This window comes from Sebastes fasciatus, chromosome 22 (genome assembly GCF_043250625.1).
Source record: "Sebastes fasciatus isolate fSebFas1 chromosome 22, fSebFas1.pri, whole genome shotgun sequence".
Lineage (NCBI taxonomy): Eukaryota > Metazoa > Chordata > Actinopteri > Perciformes > Sebastidae > Sebastes > Sebastes fasciatus.
In genome coordinates, this window is record NC_133816.1 from 11625116 (window position 1) to 11648684 (window position 23569).

General features: G+C 36.5%; 3 protein-coding genes across 3 annotated transcripts; 1 reads left to right on the forward strand and 2 right to left on the reverse strand.

Moving 5' to 3' along the window:
* The first annotated feature begins 6252 nt into the window (after nt 1-6252).
* On the forward strand, nt 6253-7588 carry LOC141761279 (E3 ubiquitin-protein ligase RNF19B-like). Its single transcript, XM_074624609.1, has 3 exons — nt 6253-6303; nt 6852-7007; nt 7136-7588. Exons 1-3 carry the CDS (start codon nt 6253-6255, stop codon nt 7586-7588), a joined length of 660 nt encoding a protein of 219 aa, XP_074480710.1.
* Nucleotides 7589-12349: 4761 nt separating this feature from the next.
* Nucleotides 12350-15120, reverse strand: LOC141761280 (E3 ubiquitin-protein ligase ARIH2-like). The gene is made up of 4 exons (XM_074624610.1): nt 14946-15120; nt 13881-13981; nt 12937-13092; nt 12350-12808 (listed from the first exon to the last, which is right to left on the reverse strand). Exons 1-4 carry the CDS (start codon nt 15118-15120, stop codon nt 12350-12352), a joined length of 891 nt encoding a protein of 296 aa, XP_074480711.1.
* A 3653-nt stretch (nt 15121-18773) lies between these two features.
* On the reverse strand, nt 18774-21975 carry LOC141761281 (E3 ubiquitin-protein ligase ARIH2-like). The gene is made up of 4 exons (XM_074624612.1): nt 21618-21975; nt 20298-20398; nt 19353-19508; nt 18774-19232 (listed from the first exon to the last, which is right to left on the reverse strand). The coding sequence occupies exons 1-4, from the start codon at nt 21862-21864 to the stop codon at nt 18774-18776; spliced, it is 963 nt and encodes a 320-aa protein (XP_074480713.1). The 5' UTR covers nt 21865-21975.
* Nucleotides 21976-23569: the final 1594 nt, after the last annotated feature.

Genomic DNA, 23569 nt, shown 5'->3' on the forward strand with positions numbered 1-23569 from the left:
TACTAATGTAGAATTCTTTTGTGGTGGCTGTTTAACATTAGGTCTAGAGGTGTGGTCTCTTATTATAATGCAAAAATCAAATATAATATAAATATTTAAAACTATACTTTATAGTGTTGGCCAACTTGTTGTTTCTTCCAACTTGTTGTTTATGCCTTCATTTTACACATATTTACCTATGCCTTTACATTTCTGCTTATCATTTAACACATTTTTCAGTTTTATGTCATGACCTGTTCCTCTGGCTGATATGTTGTCTTTACAATATGATCCATTTTATCCACAATACACATTTTATGACTCCTCGATTTTCTGTTTACTATCCAGCAAAACAAATACAAAATAAAGAAATCATAAAAACAAACAAAACACCATTGTACAAACTCAAAACTTTCTTTAAACCTTAAATACCTTGTGTATTTGTAGATTTGGAGGTGCAGGTTGTTTAGCCTACTGTTTTCTGAAAATATGCTGAATATGAAGAAGAAAGCAAAAGAAAATGGAAACGTTTTGTTGGAAAATAATTCTTATCTTGTGATAATAATCGAGTATCTATGAGAAAGAATATAGTCTGGGCCTACTATAGAATTACGAGATGACATAGTTCCTACATAATTGCGATATAGAAAAGTTAATGACCTTTGATAAATGCAATACACTTCTGTAGCCTACTGAGGAAAGCACAAAATAAAGTCTGTATCTGCATAGTTGACAACAAATGGCATTCAAACTGTCTATTTAATGCTGTTTTGCAGTGAGCCAATAGAGATAGAAAAGTAATGCTTACCCGGTCTGGCGATCATGTAATGAAACCAGTAACGTTAGTGGAGGCTATAAAACACAAGTCTTACCTTCGTTTGTTTTACAGCTGCCAGCTGTCTGCCCTCCCACTTAGGGACATGATGTTGATCATGATGTTATGAAACTAGAAAATAAGGTTCAGAAAGGGGGGGGGGGCATGTTTGTATAATGAGAATGTATACAGTCAAGGGCATACGTTTCGAGGTTTTTTTTGGTTGTTATATTTTTTGGGGGGGGGCACATATTAAGCAGGTGGTCTGGAGGTCCACCCCCAGGAAATTGTGAGCGTCAAACACTTAATTTCCTGCATTCTGGTGAATTTTTTGCACAAATTTCTGTCTTTTCTGCATTAACTTATAGTTGACATTTATTTATGTAAATGAAAACACACTTATAAACACATTTATACTGCATTCAAAAAACTGCATGGTTTTTACCCCAGACTGCATGTGATTATCAGAAAGTGGGCATGTCTGTAAAGGGGAGACTCGTGGGTACCCATAGAACCCATTTTCATTCACATACCTTGAGGTCAGAGGTCAAAGGACCCCTTTGAAAATGGCCATGCCAGTTTGTTGCTTGAGCAACCCTAAAGCCCCCTGGGACCATGGGGCCCTATGAGCCAAAACTTTGATAAATTGATCTTAAAATTCTTCCCAACAGTTCTTACAGTTTTTTCTCTCTTGTTTTTCATTTTTGCTTTCTTTCTTTCTTTATGCCGTACATCTTCCTTTTTTATATTTGTCCTCTGGTGAAGTCAGTAAGTGTATCATTGTGAACTGTCACTGTTTAGCGTTAAATGGCTAGGGGTAAAGCAGACAAGCGAACAAATTAAGAGATAAAACCCATGGATGCATTATAAGATAATCGGACCCTGGGCACACACATGTGAAGGGCCCCTACCCCTCATACATACAGTAAGAACAAAAGCCACAGATTCAAAGAGACATCTTTTGGGTAATTTTGCTTCTCTTTGTGGTTGTTTTGTGTCCCTTTTTGGTTTATTTTGTGTCTCTTGTATTCTGTGTCTCATTTGGTTGTTTTTATCTCTTTGTAGTCATTCTGTGTCTCTTGTTGGTTGTTTTGCAAATTGAAGTGTTAGAAAGCAGGTTCTACATACTGCCAATGATCATGTTGTTATACTCACACTCAGACAGGAACTCAACCCGACACTAGCTTTCAATAACAGTTAGAGCCTAAGATGTTTTTAGTGCTTATATTAAAAATTTGAATAATATCATACCACAAGTATTACTTCCTTCTTCCCAAAATTTAAATATTTACATAGACAATTTCTACTTCAGTATCAAAATTGTAGTTATTAACATGTCTTATGTTGACAATATGTCTTATATTTGAAACTCTGTTTATTCTGTTTTTGTAAGAATCAGTTTTGCTGGAATTTGTAGCTGCTTCAGGCTAATGACCTGGCCCTTGGCCTTGGGGGAGGTTATGTTTTAACTGGCGCTGGTCTGTTTGTTTGTCTGTCTGTCTGTCTGTCTTTTAGCAGGATCACTCTAAAAGTCCGCGATGGATTTGAATTAAATTTTGGAGGGGTGGGATGTGGCACAATGAACAATCCATTAGATTTTGGTGGCGATCCGGATCATGATCCGGATTCAGGACATTTTTTACGGATTCCAATCAGCCAGAACATTAAGACCATAGGGTATAACACATGTGCAGTGCAATTGATGACGCGTTGATGAAGAAAAAAGCAGTAGATGACGGGATGAGAGACAACGTAGTGTAACGTTATACAGACATAACAAGGTTGCTGAATGAGAGAGGCATCCGCCGATACATTACACGGAAACACACCGTCTTAATAATAAGCTGACCACCTCAGGGTACCGCCAGCTGTGAGCTGTGATCTTTTTTCACCCACCTTGGCGGAGGTCTGCGCTCACCGAGTGCCATTCTAGTGTTATCATTGTTACAGTATCATTTTGATCTCTGTCTTTATTCAATCTGTTTATTTCCATTGTTTTATCATCATGTTTGTTCACCTAACATAACATTGTTGTTTTTCCTGTAAATTAAAGATACATACTATTTGTTCAAATAAATTATTAATATTTTAGCCGCGATGCAGAGCGCTGCAAAGAGGAGGTTTGACAAAAAACAGATAATAAGAATACATTTTTTAGAAATATTGATGAAATGTATGTGGAACTGCTGAATCATGGTTAAGTCAGACTTGGATAACCAAAAGGAGCCACAGTGACCTTCATTACCTGTTGACGTGCGAAGAGGTTCAGGCTGTCTAGTCATAAAGATAAAAATCTTGACTTCTTGATATGAGCAGGACATAAATGGTTATGGCTTGTATAAAAACAATATAGATAAGATGAGTCATAAACACATCTAATTATGACCTTGTTTTTCCTGACAGTTTAGGATAGATGCTGACATGCACGCAGGATCGTATATTCAGTAAGTGGGGGCTGCCCTGGATACGTGCATGAAAGTGACTGCTTCTATACGCACAAGATCTTGTTTGTGAGTTTGTCAGCATCAGATTATTATAATTTTAAAAGTCAAATGATAGGCGTCTGTGTTTCTGTATCTTTTTTTGACCTGCAGCCAACACAGCAACTTCCTTCTAATTTAATGCACAATCTATTTGCACTGATTCAATGCTAAAATAACAACAAGAAATAAAGATAAAAAATGGAGGACTGAGTGAGTTTATGTCTTTATTTCTCTGTGTTGGGGGGTGAATTGGTTTTGAACACAGATGTTATTGGTCTCATTGTGGTTTTGTTGTGAGCTTGCAGGGTTGTTCTTCATCAGATGCCTCCGGGCAGTTTCAGCAGTACATGAATAACAGACATGTGCCGGATCCCATAGGATACCAGAAGGTACTCTTCCTCCAGTGGCTTGGTTCTGTAGACAATCCGCAAGTCGCCATCTTAAAGTAGAAGTAAATATAATCAAAGCATTATAAAAGGTTTAATATCTTACACTTACTTTTGAACTTGATTCTTGGTTCTTCTTCATTTAGATCTAGTAGCCTATAGCTGTCTGACTTTTGGGTGTGTAGTCTTTCTAATTACATATCTTCACAGTCTGATTTAAACTGACAATCTTCATGTGTTTGATTCGTGGCGCAGTTCAAACGGGATCAAAAAAATGTTTGTCTCTCTCCGTTGACTATCGTTCATATTTTTTCCGAAATAAGGTCCCATGGTGGTCCACAGGAAGGGGCGGGACTTCGCCTCTCTATGGCATTTGAAATGTCTACCACGCCCGAATCTAAACAACCAATCAGAGCCGAGGAGTCTCTTGGCAGCTGGCAAACTCCAATCAAACGGTCAAACTAGGCAGCGCTAATGAAAGATGATTCAATATTCTGTTACTGTAATGCCTATTTCTCTCCTCAAATGTCTTCAGAAACATAATTTAGTGTACTGTTTAGCTGTAAAATGAGAAAGTGCTGCCAAGTTCGACAGTTTGAGTTTGCGAGCTTTGTGAGCAGTGATTGACAGCTCCTGTAGAGACTGCTCGGCTGTGATTGGTTGTTTTCCTGTTCTCCAGTGCTGTGAAATCGAGGCAGAGGACCATGATTTTTTTCAGATTACTTGTCTCATGCACTGCTGTCAGGATGTACTGACTGTTTTATAAAAAATAACATTAACAGTTTAACGACTGCAGCTTTAATGTGTAGAGAGGAGGAAAAGGGGGAGAACAGCCATACATTATATCACAGCCCACACACTCGGTGGTGGATGAAGTATTCAGATGCTTTACTTAGCTAAATAAAAGTACTAATTCCACTTTGTAAAAATGCTCTGTTACAAGTAAAAGGCATGCATTGAAAATGTTACCTCAGTAAAAGTATGTAAGTATAATCAGGAAAATATAAAGTAGGCTATCAAAAGTAAAAGTAGCCTATGTAATGCAGAAAAATGTCCCCTGTGACTGTATTACATAGGCTACCGTAAATCATTAGATTATTATTATTATTATTCATGCATTAATGTAAAAGCAGGACTTTACCTTTGTAGTTGGTTAGTAGTCACTGTTTAACTAGGACTGCAACTAATGATTATTTTCATTATGGATTAATCTGCTGATTAGATTATTAATTAATCAATTGATCGTTTGGTTTGTGAAAAATTTAAATAATTTAAAAAATAAAATAAAAGGAAAAGCAGCAAACTATTATCCAAATAGTTGCCAATTAATTTTCTATCAATCAACTAATTGATTAATTGGCTCATTGTTTCAGCTAAACTTGTATAAAATGTTGGGTAGCTTAATTTATAACAAAACATATCTACATTTATTTTGTCTGCAAAATTTATTTTGTAAAGTAACTAAATAAAGAAGTCAGACAAAAGTTGCTCCCCGGACGCTTCACAGAAGCCCACTGCTCCTAAATGCTTAGGATGGGTTAAACGCAGAGGTCATATTTCATGTAAGTACAGTATATTACCTGCTGATTGTAATAAAGTTTACGTTATAAATGTAGGGTGGTAAAAGTACAATATTTCCCTCTGGATTGTAGTGAAGTAGAAATAGAAAGTGGAATGAAAAGAAAATACTCAATGTACAAGTAGGCCTATTTCAAATTTGTACTCAAGAACAGTAAATATAATTTAGTTACATTCCATCACTGTTAACAATCGTGCGCTTCAGAATTGTCCAATATGAAGATAGATTCTGGTTAAATTTCCTGCAAACGAATAAATGTAGACAAACAATCTCCTTAAGGAACTAAAAAATAGTAATTATACATACCTAAATGCATTTTTTTAATAATTTTCTTTTTTAATTGCAGTACAGTGATCCTCTTCATCTGCTCTTCATTGTCGCACAGATCGATGATCTTTTCCTCTCCTCTGGGTCCGTTTACTTTGACTTGGATTCTCATTTTGCAGCTATAGGCGACAGTGAGGGTTGTATGAAGTCCTCTTCAGACTTATTCAGTTAGGCATATACATAAACTGAAACTTTAGATCACAGATAAATAAATGACATGATGTTTTTTATGACTTCACATATAAGGCAAAAGAATCACGTGACTTGTCGAAATAAATAGTGGAAGAAATCGAAAGCCTTTATAGACCTGACAAGCTATTTCTTTTGAGGGAGTACTTTTAGTCAAGATGGGCAGCTTTTGTACAACTGAACAGAAGGATAACTCCAGACAACGGAAGAGTCGTTTTAAAACTGAAGAGAAAGATAACTCCGGACAACTGAAGAGTCGTTTTAAAACTGAAGAGAAGAATAACTCCGGACAACTGAAGAGTCGTTTTAAAACTGAAGAGAAGAATAACTCCGGACAACTGAAGAGTCGTTTTAAAACTGAAGAGAAGAATAACTCCGGACAACTGAAGAGTCGTTTTACAACTGAACAGGAGAATAACTCCGGACAACTGAACAGGAGAATAACTCCGGACAACTGAAGAGTCGTTTTACAACTGAACACAGCTCAACACAACCATGCGAATCATAAGCGGGACTATTCGTTCAACACCACTCCCCTGGCTCCCTGTCCTATCCAATATAACCCCCCCACATATCCGGCGAGTAGCATCTACTCAAAGGATGCTTCAAAAGGTCGAAGACTCTCCCCATCTACCAATCCATGCAGACATCTGCAACCCACCCACTGCCCGTCTTCCATCTAGACGACCAATATGGAAGAATACCCCACCAGCCGACTTCACCACCCAATCAGCATGGGAAAAGGAATGGGAGTCCAAGGATGTCCCAAACAAACATCTGGTGTCAGACCCCACCCTACAGGTCCCTGGCACCAACCTGCCAAGGATACAGTGGTCAACTCTTAATAGATTCAGGTCCGGACATGGCCCCTGCTTGGCCAGCCTTCACAAATGGGGCAGCAGCCCAAGCCCATTGTGTGCCTGTGGAGAGGTGCAAACAATGGAACACATCATTGAAGCTTGCCCGCTCCACAGTCTAAAAGGAGGGTTAGACACCCTCCATACAGCAGACCAGGAGGGAAATGCATGGCTCAAGGACTTATATAAGATGCTTATGAATTTGCTAATTTCACTCTTTTCTTTATAATATTTAAGGGTGACTGCAAATTTGTGTGTGGCGAAACTGGCTGTGATGTTGAGTGGCCCTTCGAGGAAGTTCGTAAAATGGCTCTTCTGACCCCCGAAGAAATTGAGCACTTTGAGAAGAAACTGTTCAGTAACGCTGCCAAGGATTACTTGGATGTCAAAGCAGTAAGTAACTCAATTACACTATTTACAAACTGTTCTTACAGATCATGTTTGCATTTTAGAAACAAATAGTTGTGCATGAAAATACAATGATGAAACCGAACATCTCATTGTCTTACTTCACGTAACAGTGTCCTGGTTGCAAATCTCGTGTGGTGAGAAGTGACATCCATGATCCGATTGTCCAATGCCCAGTGTGCACAGCTGAGAGAAGACGGGCTTATAGTTTCTGCTGGAATTGTTTGAAGACATGGAAAGGTCCGGCTCCACGTTCAGACCGCTGTGCAAATGATGAGTGCCAAGGTCCACTGGAGATATTGAAGAGATGCACTGATATCACCTTCGAGGATGTGGAGGGGGTCGCTGGCTGTCCCTCCATCCGTGCCTGCCCCACCTGTGGTTTTCTGGTGGAGCATAACAAAACTCGATGTAAAACCATGACCTGCCTTCGGTGTAAAGTGAAGTTCTGTTTTGTGTGCCTGAAGCTCACTAAGGAGTGCCATTCATATTACGAACTTTGCTCCAGTGGTGTAGCACCGAGACAGACTTCTATACCTGTGTGGCAGAGGTCGTGGTACTATTGATTTAATACTGTTATCTCTTGAAATAAAATTCTTCTTCTTCATAATTCCAATCACCAGCAACATGTTTTTAATTATTGTGTTTTTCTTAATTTCTGTAATCGGTGTGATCTGTCATTTACAGCTTGATTAATGGTGAATATTATGAAGTATGCAATGCAAAACAATAATACAGGTGCCGGATCATCAAGCTTTGATTACCCTTAAATAACTGTCGCAGAAATGTCTGTTTTCCTTTTTTATCCTTACAAAAAAGTAGTATAGTTCAATTTTATTTTATGAAGTGAATTTAGTCCAAGTATAATCCCAAGTGTACTTTATGTATTAAGTATACTAATATCAACTGGGGTGGATTAATGCAAAGGTTTGGATGTTTGCAAGGGCCCCGGATTGGCCAGATTATTTTTAATTATTCAAATGAACTTCAGAGAAAAAAAAAGAACAACCTTAACCCCTATTGGCTCATAGGAAACATTTTAAAGAAAATATGATCACGGAGCACAAAAACGAAAAGCACAATGGCTGAAAGAACACCGTGACCAAGATCTACTAACGAAAATCCCTAAATTGCTCGATATTTCAAGGTTTAGAGTAAAGGCTGTCTTAATGTGTGTGTGAATGCTCTCTGATGGTGAACCTGTGGGCAGTGTAACAATCCTAGCACACTTTCACACATGGCATGATGAGAAGGGGGCCCCACACAAACAGTAGCCTAGGGGCCCCTGACCACCTTAATCTGACACTGACTATCAATTTACTAGTAGTACAATACATCTTGGGACTAAATTGGCCCACTTTTTAATTTATAAAAGTATACTTTAAATGTGAGAGTAGTAAACTTTGAGTACACGACTACGTTACTTCCAAGTTGTATTTTGTCCTGCAACTATAATATGAACCATACTACAAGTGAACTTATAGGTATACTGTTAGTTATACTTGTAGCCCACTTTTTAGTTTATGAAAGTACACGTTAAAGTATACTCTCAGTAGTTTAATAGTTTTTACAGCAAGTACACTTGTAAGTTTTCCTGCGGTCCCAGTGAACAGGTAATATAAGTGAAACCGCACCTCTGTGCCAAATTACCAGAAGTGATAGCCTACTAACCACAAGAACATGTGCAGCCTAAACAAATAATAATAATAATAATAATAATAATAATAATAATAATAATAATAATAATAATAATAATAATAATAATAATAATAAATACACACTTTGGCTTCTACAACTCATCATACTACCAATAATAATAGGCTACTAATAATAATAACACTAATTATAATAACAACAATGCTACTACTACTACTAATGATGATAATGATAATAATAATAATAATAATAATAATAATAATAATAATAATAATAATAATAAAACAAAATAATAATAATAAAATTAAAATTAAGATTAAAATAATAATAATAATTTCTGAAACCTCTTTTCTTTTTACGCCATCACTATTTTCAGTACTTTTGCAATTGATGTTTATAAGTTCAGGTAACAGCTGTTAAAGAAAGCACTCAGTCACCAATCGGCACTAACCAACTGAATACAAATTCATATCTGCAACACCTAATGTTTCCTAAAAACAGTGACAAAACTTTGTTGGAGTTCATCATTTAATTAAGAAAAATGTATTTAAAGTTCCACAGTGTTTCTGATATTCCTTTTGTTTTCATTGTTGTTTTTTGCCTGTCTCTGTCCAGCACCTGAAAATAATTTTAAAAGGTGAAATCCTTCCTTTTCCCCTCTCGCCCCACAGACCTGAGAAAAAGTGAGTCTCTTCCTGTTTTCTATCATCCTAAACTGCTTCTTCTCTTTTATTTGGATGTCAAAGTAGTAAGTAACTCAATTACACTATTTACAAACTGTTCTTACAGATCATGTTTTCATTTTAAAAACAAATAGTTGTGCGTGAAAATACAAGGATGAAACCGAGCATCTCATTGTCTTACTTCACGTAACAGTGTCCTAACACATCACACAATCACATTTCCTGCCTTTCTTGATATATTAATTGTTATTATTGTTGTTTGTTATTATATATAGGTCTATTGTTCTAATTGTTTGTAATCACTATTATGTAGTTATATTCTTTTCTGCATATCAATCTTGTGTTCTCTATAACATTGTGACATTTTTAACATCATTTTGGTGGATGTTTCACATAAGACCAGTGGGGTTTCTGTCTCTTCCTGTATTTGTTAGTTTGGTTATGTATGTGTAATGTTAATCTGTTCAAAACTAAATAATTATATTACTCTGTAAACTCTTAACAATTGTTGATATATACAAAATGTGATAAATACACATGCTGCAACTCCAATAGACGTGGAACATCTTTTTTTTTTACTAGTGGCCTTACTCTGCTTTCTTCTGGCTGGACTTTAAATTGCACATGACAAGAAGGTGTGATGTTTTATTGTTATGCTGAAACAGTTTCAAAACCTGGTTAAAGGTCTTATTGATAACATTTTCATGTAGAAGAATATTTAAAAATAAATAAATAATACATTCACAGAGCCTTTTGAAAGGTGCCAAATAAAAGCATTGTTTTTCCTGAAAAAAAATATGATTGTGAATTAATCATTTAAAAAAATGTTGGCGGGTTCAAAATTAATGTTTTGTTTATCTCTAAGGAAGATATCTGACGTTTGGTTCCTACTTTTAACAAGGCTTATGAGTCAATAGTAAAACGACGTTGGTATCACGTGGTATCTCTGGGTCGTCAGTTAGTGTGGAAAGAACGGATAAATGGCGTAGAGTGACGATAAGTGCCTGGCAATGACTTGTTGTGAAGTAAATGCAATGGAACGGGGGAGGAAGAATGCGACACCTAGTGACTGAATTTGATCAATTGTACATTTAAGATTAGAAATGTTTTATTATATGACATGTTTAAACCACTAAACTATATAACTACTAATAATAATAACACTATTTAACCATTTAGAGGCCAACTACCTTTCTAGTGGAGAAGCCTATATTGCACTGTATCGCATTTAAGATAAGAAGTACAAGTAGGTCTATAAGCCAAGTATACTTAGACTTTTCTGTATACTTGTCAGTATGAGCCAAGTATGTATACTTTTGTTAAGTATATCTCTGATAAGTACATAAAAAGTAAACTGAAAGTATACTCTCTTATTTTAAGTTTAAAAGAACTATACTAATAGCACACTTGAATAAACTTCTTTTGCTAAGGTGTACTATACTTACTACTATAGTCTACCCAGTAGTATACAAAGTATCTACAATTGTCTCCACGTTGAGGAACTACAACATTAAAATGCTCTTACATATACTTGTTAGTGATAAAAACAGAATAATATCCTATTCTATAATAATATAACACTGTGAAAGGATCAGTTCTGCATAATGGGTACTTTTACTTTTGATACTTTATGTACATTTTGCTGATAATACTTCTGTACTTTCACCAAACATTTTGAATTTGGGACTTTTACTTGTGATGGAGTATTTTCAGACTGTGGTATTTCTACTTTTACTAGTAGTAAAGTTTCACCACTGATTAGTGGTGAGAAGTAACTCAGTACAGTTACTCAAGTACTGTACTTTTGGGTACTATTTCCACATTCTGCTACTTTATACATTTGAGAGGGGAAAATTGTAGTTGTGCCTTAACTACATTTATTGATTTTATATACAAAACATCTGATCAGTTTATAAAATATGACGCCCTGTTATACATTAAACTACCCAAAAGTACATAAAACAGTTAAAATTACCACACCTCACAACATTTAAGTAGCTACTATTTACATTTTGTTGCTTCTCCACTCAAGCACATTTCGATCGCTCCCTGGTGGCTGGCTGCAGTATAGGTCATAGATCCCGCCCCCTCCATGTTAGTGGATGAACACACATGGGTCAAACTATAAAGTCAAAGTACACGTCAAACAAATTTTTCCCAAAGATTGTTTCTGTCATTTTAGTTCTTATCATGCTGATGTATGTTCAAGTGTTCATTTCACGATTGGCAGCTGTGAGTCTCTCGCTGACAAGCTGTGGCCATGCTCGGCTCACGATTGATTCGGGCTGGTGACCTCAATACTGCGGCTCCAGCGCCCGATCACTACTGCGCAGACTGGCTCCAAATGATGTCAAAATCTAAAGATGGCAGCTCCCTTATCCGAGATTTTAGCTTCACTTCTCAGCTGGCCCACTCTGTTGTGATTGGTCAACCGAACCAAACTCGTCGGACTTCGCTCTAGCTCCGCTCTAACTAGCTTTGTTTGAGGGCGTGCCAAACTAGCTGCTAGGCAGGTATTATGCAAATGTATTACTTGGTGACATCACCACGTTACAGAAGAAAAGGTGGGACTTCAAGCAAAGCCTTTCAGGCAGTGCAGGAGCAGTGTTTCTGTGGAGGAGAGTAACTCCCTTTGGCGTGGACTTTGGGCTATTTAACTTTGCAGACCTTGTACATGCACAAAAAACTATATAACACACTAAAGGGAAGGGAAAAGGCACAAAAGCATAATAGGTCCTCTTTATGACCACAATTTGGAGTTTGAAGTAGAAATTGTGTTTGTAAATGTCTCAAATGTGGAAAGAAGGAAGTGATTCTCATGTGGTGTGATATTTTAGTACAAGTACAATTCAGATCTTAGGCTAGAGTCTAACTGTTATTGAAAGCAGGTATGTGGTCGAGTTCCTGTCTGAGAAATAACAGATATGATGATTATGAAGAACTTTTTAAAAACATAAAATAAAAAGGTGTATTTGTATTGTCTTGAGATCACAGTTTTACATTAACAGATGACCTCTGCCACACAGGTATAGATTTCTGTCTCGGTGCTACACCACTGGAGCAAAGTTGGTAATATGAACGACACTCTTTGTTGAGCTTGAGGCACACAAAACAGAACTTCACTTTACACCGAAGGCAGGTAATGGCTTTACTCTGAGTTTTGTTATGCTCCACTAGCAAACCACAGGTGGGGCAGGCACGGATGGAGGGACAGCCAGCGACCCCCTCCACATCCCTGAAGGTGATATCAGGGCATCTCTTCAATATCTCCAGTGGCCTTTGGCACTCATCATTTTCACAGTAGTCTGAACGAGCGGGGCCTGTCCATCTCTTCAAACAATGCCAGCAGAACCTATAAATCCTTCCTCTCTTAGTTGTGCACACTGGGCATTGGACACTCAGATCATGGATGTCACTTCTCACCACACGAGATTTGCAACCAGGACACTGTTACGTGAAGTAAGACAATGAGATGCTCGGTTTCATCATTGTATTTTCGTGCACAACTATTTGTTTTTAAAATGAAAACATGATCTGTAAGAACAGTTTGTAAATAGTGTAATTGAGTTACTTACTGCTTTGACATCCAAGTAATCCTTGGCAGCGTTACTGAACAGTTTCTCCTCAAAGTGCTCAATTTCTTCGGGGGTCAGAAGAGCCATTTTACAAACTTCCTCGAAGGGCCACTCAACATCACAGTCAGTTTGGCCACACACAAATTTGCGGCAACCCTTAAATATTATAAAGAAAAGAGTGAAATTAGCAAATTCATAAGCATCTGGAAATCTGTTACTGTTATCAAAGGAACAGTGTGTAGAATCTGGCGACATCTAGTGGTGTGGTTGCAGATTGCAACCAACTAAGTACCCCTCCGCTCACTCCTCCCTTTCCAAGACTGCGGTAACGTGAGCCGCCGAGTGCAAAACCGTGGTAACGCTGTTCGCCTCTCTCAGAGGCCATCCTTACCGTAATAACACTACTTTAGGAGCAACAGAAATCAGACAGCGGCTTGCGGTACCACAGTTTTACACTCTGTGGCTCACGTTACTGCAGATTCACAAACGTGTCAGAGAACTACGGTGGTCTTCAGGTAACATAAAAACGCAAAAGGCTCTCTCTAGAGCCAGTGTTTGATTTGTCCGTTCTGGGCTACTGTAGAAACATGGCGGAGCAACATGGCGGACTCCTTGAAGAGGACCCGCTCCCTGTGTAGACATAAAGGGCTCATTCTAAGCTAACGAAAACACGATTCTTAGTTTCAGGTGATTATACACTAATGAAAACATAGTTCGTGCAAATAGATCCCTCAAAATGTTACACACTGTTCCTTTAATCAATATCAATTTCTTCATTCAATTTGTTCCTTCTCTCAGTCACATTCTGTCTTTTACTATTAAATCTATATTTCTTTCTATAAATTAGTATTTCATTACACACGCTGACGCTTTGCATTTTGTCAGAGACGTTTAATCACTAAACATCTTTGAATTTCATGATAAAGGTGGTGTAAAGAGCGTACGTCATCCAGCAAATAGTAGCACCATTGGGTGAGAGACATCGGAGTGACGGCGTGACCACAGGACATCTTTGCTTTGAGAGACTTGAAGTCTTCGTAGTAAACTATGAGACACACACAAGCAGATGGACACAGATGAAAAGATGTTCAGTGTTACAGGCTATAAGCTATAATTAAGAACTTTAAATTTAACTTTGGTAAAAATAGAAACTCCATGGGGTAATTAGGCTACCAGCCGCAACGCTGGTATTGTTTTCACCTTGTGAGTGTGTGAGTCATCATGGTGAAATGTGGTCCTGGAGACATCTACTGTAGCGGAGACTACCACAGAGGAGGTTTGAGTACTTTGTCATGTGTTTATCTGTCTGTCTGTCTGTCTGTCTGTCTGTCTGTCCACAGATTTTGATACCACAATAGTGTCACAACAAAGAGGAACACCGCCCAAATTCAGAATCCCAAAATGTTATTTCCATGGCCTAGAAAGTTTCTGGCTCTCTCAAAGTCATGTTTATTAAAGTATGCTATTAGTATACTTCTTTTAAACCTAAAATAAGAGAGTATGCTTTCAGTTTACTTTTTATGTACTTAACAGAGATGACCTTAACAAAATTATACTTAAGAATACTTGGCATATACCGACAAGTATACAGAAAAGTCTAAGTATACTTGGCTTATACTGAAAAGTTTACAGAAAAGTATAAGTAATTAAGTGGGCTAAAAGTATATAACTAACAGTATACCTATAAATTCACTTGTACTGTAGTATAGTTCATAATATAGTTGCAGTACAAAATACAACTTCGATGTAAACTAGTTGATTACAGAAAATAAGAAAAACACGATAATTATCTGCAATGATACAAAACAAATTGCTGCTTGCTTGGAATAACTTTGAAAACAGTATTGTGACTCCAACATTGCCTGTAAAAACATTTGATGACTGTTGACAAGAACAAAAAAAATATTAGTTACCTACATAAAAACTGTATCCAAATAGTTCAAGAGGTTTTTGAGAAATGACATCAAAACCACAAATTGTTACAATTTCCCCCGGTCTCCCCTACTTACAGTCTAAATCATCATCTCCCTCTACAAACGTCAGAGTGGTGTCTTCAGGGTCATAACACTTCTCCTTTTCCTTAGTGGACTCATCTTCTTCATAGCCTACTAATCTTTCGTTATGAGGTGTCTTCTCTTTAGGAGTCAAAGGGTCATCAGGAATGATGGTTTTATATAAATCCATTCTTCTCTGTCGTCTCTTCTCTCGTCTAACTGACAGTTTGTTTCCCATGTTGCATTCACACTCTCCTGTGAAACAATGACTGTGTCTGTGTGAGCCAGGTAACCTGCTCTTCTTTTCCTTGAAGTCATGTGACTTGAAGACACCACCCTTTTCTTCTCCTATAAAAGCTGATAACCTATCAAGTAGACTACATTAGGATCACTTCACCTTCACAGTGAACAGAACAGACTCAGCAGTAAAATGGGAATCCAGCTCAAAGTCAACGGACCAAGAGGAGACGAGAAGATCATCGACCTGTGTGATGATGAAGAGGAGATGAGGAGGATCACTGTACTGCAGCTGAAAAAGAAAATTACTAGAGAACTAAGGCAGGCTACATTTATTCATTATTTCTTTTTTGATATATTGTTATTATTATATATGTTCTAATTGTTTGTCATCACTATTGTGTACTGTAGTCATATTATTTCTGTAGATTAATCTTGTCTCCAGGTGGAGCCTTTAAATAAGCACAGTGGGTTTTCTGCCTCTCCCTGCACTGTATATTATTTATTTTTTTGTTAATGTTTGTTTAATATATTAGGTTGTGCAAAATAAATAATAATAATAATAATAATAATAATAATAATAATAATAATAATAATAATTAAATAAATGTATTATGTATCATAGGCCTATAGGCAATTTTATTTTTATATTATATAAATATACTTTTGTCAGAGGCAGGTAATGTTTTAAAAACAATTATTAAAAATAATGGATTACCACAATATTACAACATACAACATTTGACATTCATATAGTATTGTCTTGAAACCTTTATTATTATTATTATTATTATTATTATACTTATTGTTGTTATTATTATACTTATTGTTATTAGTATCATTATTATAATCATGATTATTATTACTATTATTATTCATATATATATTATTATTATTATTAGGCTGGGAACAGAATTCCACTTTTTTTATATAGATATAGTTTTGTGCTTGTTGATTTATTTTTAACCCTTATTTATCTTGTTTGCATGTGTAGATAAATGCAGAGTTAAATACATCTGCATTCAATTTTCATTTATTTTTCTTCTAAATATTTTTTTTATTCTTGCATCTATTGCAATTAATCCATTTTGTATAGATTACCATTTATTAAAATATTAAAATAAAAATGTTTTGAGTTTTTTACTCTTTCTTGTTTTTGTGGCAATACAGCAATTTTATGTTGTGTATTCAGATATTTGAGTCTATAGTCTAAAACATTGAGAATTGCGTTGTGTTTTTATGATGAAAAAGTAATTTTTTACCAACAAATATTTGGTTATGGTTCTGCACCAAATCATCATGGACATCATAATGCTAGGCCCACATTTTGGCGTGATATCTTCTGTGAAAATGTGCGTCTATGGTAAACAAGTGTATTTATTTGTGTTTAGGTGATGACATCCGGATGGTGTTCCGGACCGAGCCGCTGGAAGAGTCCTCCCTGGTGTTATCATATGGAATCCGACACATGTCCACCATCCATACGCTGCTGATGCTGCCCGGAGGCGAAGCATGAGACTCAAGACTACACCTACGCAATAATACCAATATTATATTACCAGCTCAAAAATAAAATATTAAAGTGTAAAAACAAATAAAGTGTATATTGTCCTCATGGATGTCATCTGTCTTTATTTGTTAGGCTGAAAACGTAGGTGCCCCTATGGTAAATAAATATGATGATATTATCATGATAAAGGGTTTGGTAGGGTTTCAGGCTCTTTGGCCGAAATATATGACATGTTTAAACCACTAAACTATATAACTACTAATAATAATAACACTATTTAACCATTTAGAGGCCAACTACCTTTCTAGTGGAGAAGCCTATATTGCACTGTATCGCATTTAAGATAAGAAGTACAAGTAGGTCTATAAGCCAAGTATACTTAGACTTTTCTGTATACTTGTCAGTATGAGCCAAGTATGTATACTTTTGTTAAGTATATCTCTGATAAGTACATAAAAAGTAAACTGAAAGTATACTCTCTTATTTTAAGTTTAAAAGAACTATACTAATAGCACACTTGAATAAACTTCTTTTGCTAAGGTGTACTATACTTACTACTATAGTCTACCCAGTAGTATACAAAGTATCTACAATTGTCTCCACGTTGAGGAACTACAACATTAAAATGCTCTTACATGTACTTGTTAGTGATAAAAACAATAATATCCTATTCTATAATAATATAACACTGTGAAAGGATCAGTTCTGCATAATGGGTACTTTTACTTTTGATACTTTATGTACATTTTGCTGATAATACTTCTGTACTTTCACCAAACATTTTGAATTTGGGACTTTTACTTGTGATGGAGTATTTTCAGACTGTGGTATTTCTACTTTTACTAGTAGTAAAGTTTCACCACTGATTAGTGGTGAGAAGTAACTCAGTACAGTTACTCAAGTACTGTACTTTTGGGTACTATTTCCACATTCTGCTACTTTATACATTTGAGAGGGGAAAATTGTAGTTGTGCCTTAACTACATTTATTGATTTTATATACAAAACATCTGATCAGTTTATAAAATATGACGCCCTGTTATACATTAAACTACCCAAAAGTACATAAAACAGTTAAAATTACCACACCTCACAACATTTAAGTAGCTACTATTTACATTTTGTTGCTTCTCCACTCAAGCACATTTCGATCGCTCCCTGGTGGCTGGCTGCAGTATAGGTCATAGATCCCGCCCCCTCCATGTTAGTGGATGAACACACATGGGTCAAACTATAAAGTCAAAGTACACGTCAAACAAATTTTTCCCAAAGATTGTTTCTGTCATTTTAGTTCTTATCATGCTGATGTATGTTCAGGTGTTCATTTCACGATGGGCAGCTGTGAGTCTCTCGCTGACAAGCTGTGGCCATGCTCGGCTCACGATTGATTCGGGCTGGTGACCTCAATACTGCGGCTCCAGCGCCCGATCACTACTGCGCAGACTGGCTCCAAATGATGTCAAAATCTAAAGATGGCAGCTCCCTTATCCGAGATTTTAGCTTCACTTCTCAGCTGGCCCACTCTGTTGTGATTGGTCAACCGAACCAAACTCTTCGGACTCCGCTCTAGCTCCGCTCTAACTAGCTTTGTTTGAGGGCGTGCCAAACTAGCTGCTAGGCAGGTATTATGCAAATGTGTTACTTGGTGACATCACCACGTTACAGAAGAAAAGGTGGGACTTCAAGCAAAGCGTTTCAGGCAGTTCAGGGGCAGTGTTTCTGTGGAGGAGAGTAACTCCCTTTGGCGTGGACTTTGGGCTATTTAACTTTGCAGACCTTGTACATGCACAAAAAACTATATAACACACTAAAGGGAAGGGAAAAGGCACAAAAGCATAATAGGTCCTCTTTATAACCACAATTTGGAGTTTGAAGTAGAAATTGTGTTTGTAAATGTCTCAAATGTGGAAAGAAGGAAGTGATTCTCATGTGGTGTGATATTTTAGTACAAGTACAATTCAGATCTTAGGCTAGAGTCTAACTGTTATTGAAAGCAGGTATGTGGTCGAGTTCCTGTCTGAGAAATAACAGTTATGATGATTATGAAGAACTTTTTAAAAACATAAAATAAAAAGGTTTATTTGTATTGTCTTGAGATCACAGTTTTACATTAACAGATGACCTCTGCCACACAGGTATAGATTTCTGTCTCGGTGCTACACCACTGGAGCAAAGTTCGTAATATGAACGACACTCTTTGCTGAGCTTCAGGCACACAAAACAGAACTTCACTTTACACCGAAGGCAGGTCATGGTTTTACATAGAGTTTTGTCATGCTCCACCAGCAAACCACAGGTGGGGCAGGCACGGATGGAGGGACAGCCAGCGACCCCCTCCACATCCTCGAAGGTGATATCAGGGCATCTCTTCAATATCTCCAGTGGGCTTTGGCACTCATCATTTTCACAGTGGTCTGAACGAGCGGGGCCTGTCCATCTCTTCAAACACTGCCAGCAGAACCTATAAATCCTTCCTCTCGTAGTTGTGCACACTGGGCATTCGACACACACATTATGGAGGTTGCTTCTCACCACATGAGAATTGCAACCAGGACACTGTTACGTGAAGTAAGAGAATGAGATATTTTTTAAAGTTCATCCTTGTACTTGCATTTGTTTTTAAAATGCAAATATGATTTCAGATACAGTTTGTAAATGGTGTAATGAGTTACTTACTGCTTTGACATCCAAGTAATCCTTGGCAGCGTTACTGAACAGTATCTTCTCAAAATACTTGATTTCTTCGGGGGTCAGAAGAGCCATTTTACGAACTTCCTCGAAGGGCCACTCAACATCACAGCCAGTTTGGCCACACACAAATTTGCATTCACCCTTAAATATTATAAAGAAAAGAGTGAAATTAGCAAATTCATAAGCATCTGGAAATCTGTTACTGTTATTAAAGGTGCAGTGTGTAGGATCTGGCGACATCTAGTGGTGTGGTTGCAGATTGCAACCAACTAAATACCCCTCCGCTCACTCCTCCCTTTCCAAGACTGCGGTAAATTCGAGCCGATGAGTGCAAAACCGTGGTAACGCCTTTCGCCTTGCTCACAGGCCATCCTTGCCATAATAGCACTACTTTAGGAGCAACGGAAATCAGACGGCGTCTGGCAGTACCACGGTTTTACACTCTGCAGTTCATGTTACCACAGATTCACAAGCATGTCGGGGAACTATGGTGGCCTTCAGGTAACGTAAAAACGCAAAAGGCTCTCTCTAGAGCCAGTGTTTGATTTGTCCGTTCTGGGTTACTGTAGAAACATGGCAGAGCAACATGGCGGACTCCGTGAAGAGGACCCGCTATGTAGACATGAAAGGCTCATTCTAAGCTAACGAAAACACAACGATTCTTAGTTTCAGGTGATTATACACTAATGAAAACATAGTTCGTGCAAATAGATCCCTCAAAATGTTACACACTGTTCCTTTGATCAATATCAATTTCTTCATTCAATTTGTTCCTTCTCTCAGTCACATTCTCTCTTTTACTATTAAATCTATATTTTTTTCTATAAATTAGTATTTCATTACACACGCTGACGCTTTGCATTTTGTCAGAGACGTTTAATCACTAAACATCTTTGAATTGAATGATAAAGGTGATGTAACCAACGCTACCTTGTCCAGCAAATAGTAGCACCATTGGGTGAGAGACATCGGAGTGACGGCATGACCACAGGACATCTTTGCTCTGAGAGACTTGAAGTCTCCGTCCAAAACTATGAGACACACACAAGCACATGAAGACAGATGAAAAGATGTTCAGTGTTACAGACTATAAGCTATAATTAAGAACTTAAAATTTAACTTTGGTAAAAATAGAAACTCCATGGGGTAATTAGGCTACCAGTCGCAACGCTGGTATTGTTTTCACCTTGTGAGTGTGTGAGTCATCATGGTGAAATGTGGTCCTGGAGACATCTACTGTAGCGGGGATTACCACAGAGGAGGTTTGAGTACTTTGCCAAGTGTCTGTCTGTCTGTCTGTCTGTCTGTCTGTCTGTCTGTATGTGGACAGATTTTGTCACCACAATAGTGTCACAACAAAGAGGAAAACCGTCCAAATTCAGAATCCCAATATGTTATTTCCATGGCCTAGAAAGTTTCTGGCTCTCTCAATAAGAGAGTATGCTTTCAGTTTACTTTTTATGTACTTAACAGAGATGACCTTAACAAAATTATACTTAAGAATACTTGGCTTATACCGACAAGTATACAGAAAAGTCTAAGTATACTTGGCTTATACTGAAAAGTTTACAGAAAAGTATAAGTATTTAAGTAGGCTACAAGTATATAACTAACAGTATACCTCTAAGTTCACTTGTACTGTAGTATAGTTCATATTATAACTTCGATGTAAACTAGTTGTGTACTCAAAGTTTACTACTCTTACATTTAAGGTATACTTTTATAAATTAAAAAGTGGCCAATTTAGTCCCAAGAAGTATTGAAGTAGTACACTGAAAAGTATACTACTAGTAAATTAATATTAGTTTCCTTATTACATAAAGTACACTTGGGATTATACTTGAACTATACTTAAATTTACTTCATAAAATAAACTTGAACTATACTTCTTTTTTGTAAGGATAAAAAAGCTTTTAGTAACAAGTTTGGCTTTAAGAGGAAACAAAGCTCGATGATTCGGCACAACACCTGTATTATTGTTTTGCATTGCGTACCTCATAATATTCACCATTTTAATCCAAGCTGTGAATTACAGTTCACACCGATTACAGAAAATAAGAAAAACACGATACTTATCTGCAAAGATTCAAAACAAATTGCTGCTTTAAAAACAGTATTGTGACTGTTGACAAGAAGAACAGAAATACTAGTTACCTAAATAAAAACTGTATCCAAATAGTTCAAGAGGATTTTGAGTAATTACATCAAAACCACAAATTGTTACAATTTCCCCCGGTCTCCCCTACTTACAGTCTAAAACATCATCTCCCTCTACAAACGTCAGAGTGGTGTCTTCAGGGTCATAACACTTCTCCTCTTCCACAGTGATCCAGCTGCTTTCTTCAGAGGTCAACTCATCTTCTTCATAGCCTACTAATCTTTCGTTATGAGGTGTCTTCTCTTTAGGAGTCAAAGGGTCATCAGGAATGATGGTTTTATATAAATCCATTCTTCTCTGTTGTCTCTTCTCTCGTCTAGCTGACAGTTTGTTTCCCATGTTGCATTCACACTCTCCTGTGAAACAATGACTGTGTCTGTGTGAGCCAGGTAACCTGCTCTTCTTTTCCTTGAAGTCATGTGACTTGAAGACACCACCCTTTTCTTCTTCTATAAATCTGATAGCCTATCAAGTAGACTACATTAGGATCACTTCACCTTCACAGTGAACAGAACAGACTCAGCAGTAAAATGGGAATCCAGCTCAAAGTCAACGGACCAAGAGGAGACGAAAAGATCATCGACCTGTGTGATGATGAAGAGGAGATGAGGAGGATCACTGTACTGCAGCTGAAAAAGAAAATTACTAGAGAACTAAGGCTAGGTAGGCTACGTTTATTCATTATTTCTTTTTTGATATATTGTTATTATTATATATGTTCTAATTGTTTGTCATCACTATTATGTACTGTAGTCATATTATTTCTGTATATTAATCTTGTCTCCAGGTGGAGCCTTTAAATAAGCCCAGTGGGTTTTCTGCCTCTCCCTGCACTGTATATTATTTATTTTTTTGTTAATGTTTGTTTAATATATTAGGTTGTGCAAAATAAATAAATAATAATAATAATAATAATAATAATAATAATAATAATAATAATAATAATTAAATAAATGTATTATGTATCATAGGCCTATAGGCAATTTTATTTTTATATTATATAAATATACTTTTGTCAGAGGCAGGTAATGTTTTAAAAACAATTATTAAAAATAATGGATTACCACAATATTACAACATACAACAATTGACATTCATATAGTATTGTCTTGAAACCTTTATTATTATTATTATTATTATTATACTTATTGTTGTTATTATTATACTTATTGTTATTAGTATCATTATTATAATCATGATTATTATTACTATTATTATTCATATATATATTATTATTATTATTATTATTATTAGGCTGGGAACAGAATTCCACTTTTTTTTATATAGATATAGTTTTGTGCTTGTTGATTTATTTTAAACCCTTATTTATCTTGTTTGCATGTGTAGATAAATGCAGAGTTAAATACATCTGCATTCAATTTTCATTTATTTTTCTTCTAAATATTTTTTTTATTCTTGCATCTATTGCAATTAATCCATTTTGTATAGATTACCATTTATTAAAATATTAAAATAAAAATGTTTTGAGTTTTTTACTCTTTCTTGTTTTTGTGGCAATACAGCAATTTTATGTTGTGTATTCAGATATTTGAGTCTATGGTCTAAAACATTGAGAATTGCGTTGTGTTTTTATGATGAAAAAGTATTTTTTTACCAACAAATATTTGGTTATGGTTCTGCACCAAATCATCATGGACATCATAATGCTAGGCCCACATTTTGACGTGATATCTTCTGTGAAAATGTGCGTCTATGGTAAACAAGTGTATTTATTTGTGTTTAGGTGATGACATCCGGATGGTGTTCCGGACCGAGCCGCTGGAAGAGTCCTCCCTGGTGTTATCGTATGGAATCCGACATATGTCCACCATCCATACGCTGCTGATGCTGCCCGGAGGCGAAGCATGAGACTCAAGACTACACCTACGCAATAATACCAATATTATATTACCAGCTCAAAAATAAAATATTGAAGTGTAAAAACAAATAAAATGTATATTGTCCTCATGGATGTCATCTGTCTTTATTTGTAAGGTTGAAAACATAGGTGCCCCTGTGGTAAATAAATATGATGATATTATCA

What these genes read in the sequence shown, in the direction of transcription:
- LOC141761279 (XM_074624609.1), top strand. Translation starts at nt 6,253, where the DNA reads ATGCGAATCATAAGCGGGACTATTCGTTCAACACCACTCCCCTGGCTC. An exon ending in CACCACTCCCCTGGCTCCCT is followed by an intron (nt 6,304 to 6,851) that starts GTCCTATCCAAT and finishes ATAATATTTAAG; the next exon opens with GGTGACTGCAAATTTGTGTG. An exon ending in ATTACTTGGATGTCAAAGCA is followed by an intron (nt 7,008 to 7,135) that starts GTAAGTAACTCA and finishes TTCACGTAACAG; the next exon opens with TGTCCTGGTTGCAAATCTCG.
- LOC141761280 (XM_074624610.1), bottom strand. Translation starts at nt 15,120, where the DNA reads ATGGATTTATATAAAACCATCATTCCTGATGACCCTTTGACTCCTAAA. An exon ending in GGGAGATGATGATTTAGACT is followed by an intron (nt 13,982 to 14,945) that starts GTAAGTAGGGGA and finishes TGTGTCTCATAG; the next exon opens with TTTACTACGAAGACTTCAAG. An exon ending in GCTACTATTTGCTGGATGAC is followed by an intron (nt 13,093 to 13,880) that starts GTACGCTCTTTA and finishes ATAATATTTAAG; the next exon opens with GGTTGCCGCAAATTTGTGTG.
- LOC141761281 (XM_074624612.1), bottom strand. Translation starts at nt 21,864, where the DNA reads ATGGGAAACAAACTGTCAGCTAGACGAGAGAAGAGACAACAGAGAAGA. An exon ending in GCTACTATTTGCTGGACAAG is followed by an intron (nt 19,509 to 20,297) that starts GTAGCGTTGGTT and finishes ATAATATTTAAG; the next exon opens with GGTGAATGCAAATTTGTGTG. An exon ending in ATTACTTGGATGTCAAAGCA is followed by an intron (nt 19,233 to 19,352) that starts GTAAGTAACTCA and finishes TTCACGTAACAG; the next exon opens with TGTCCTGGTTGCAATTCTCA.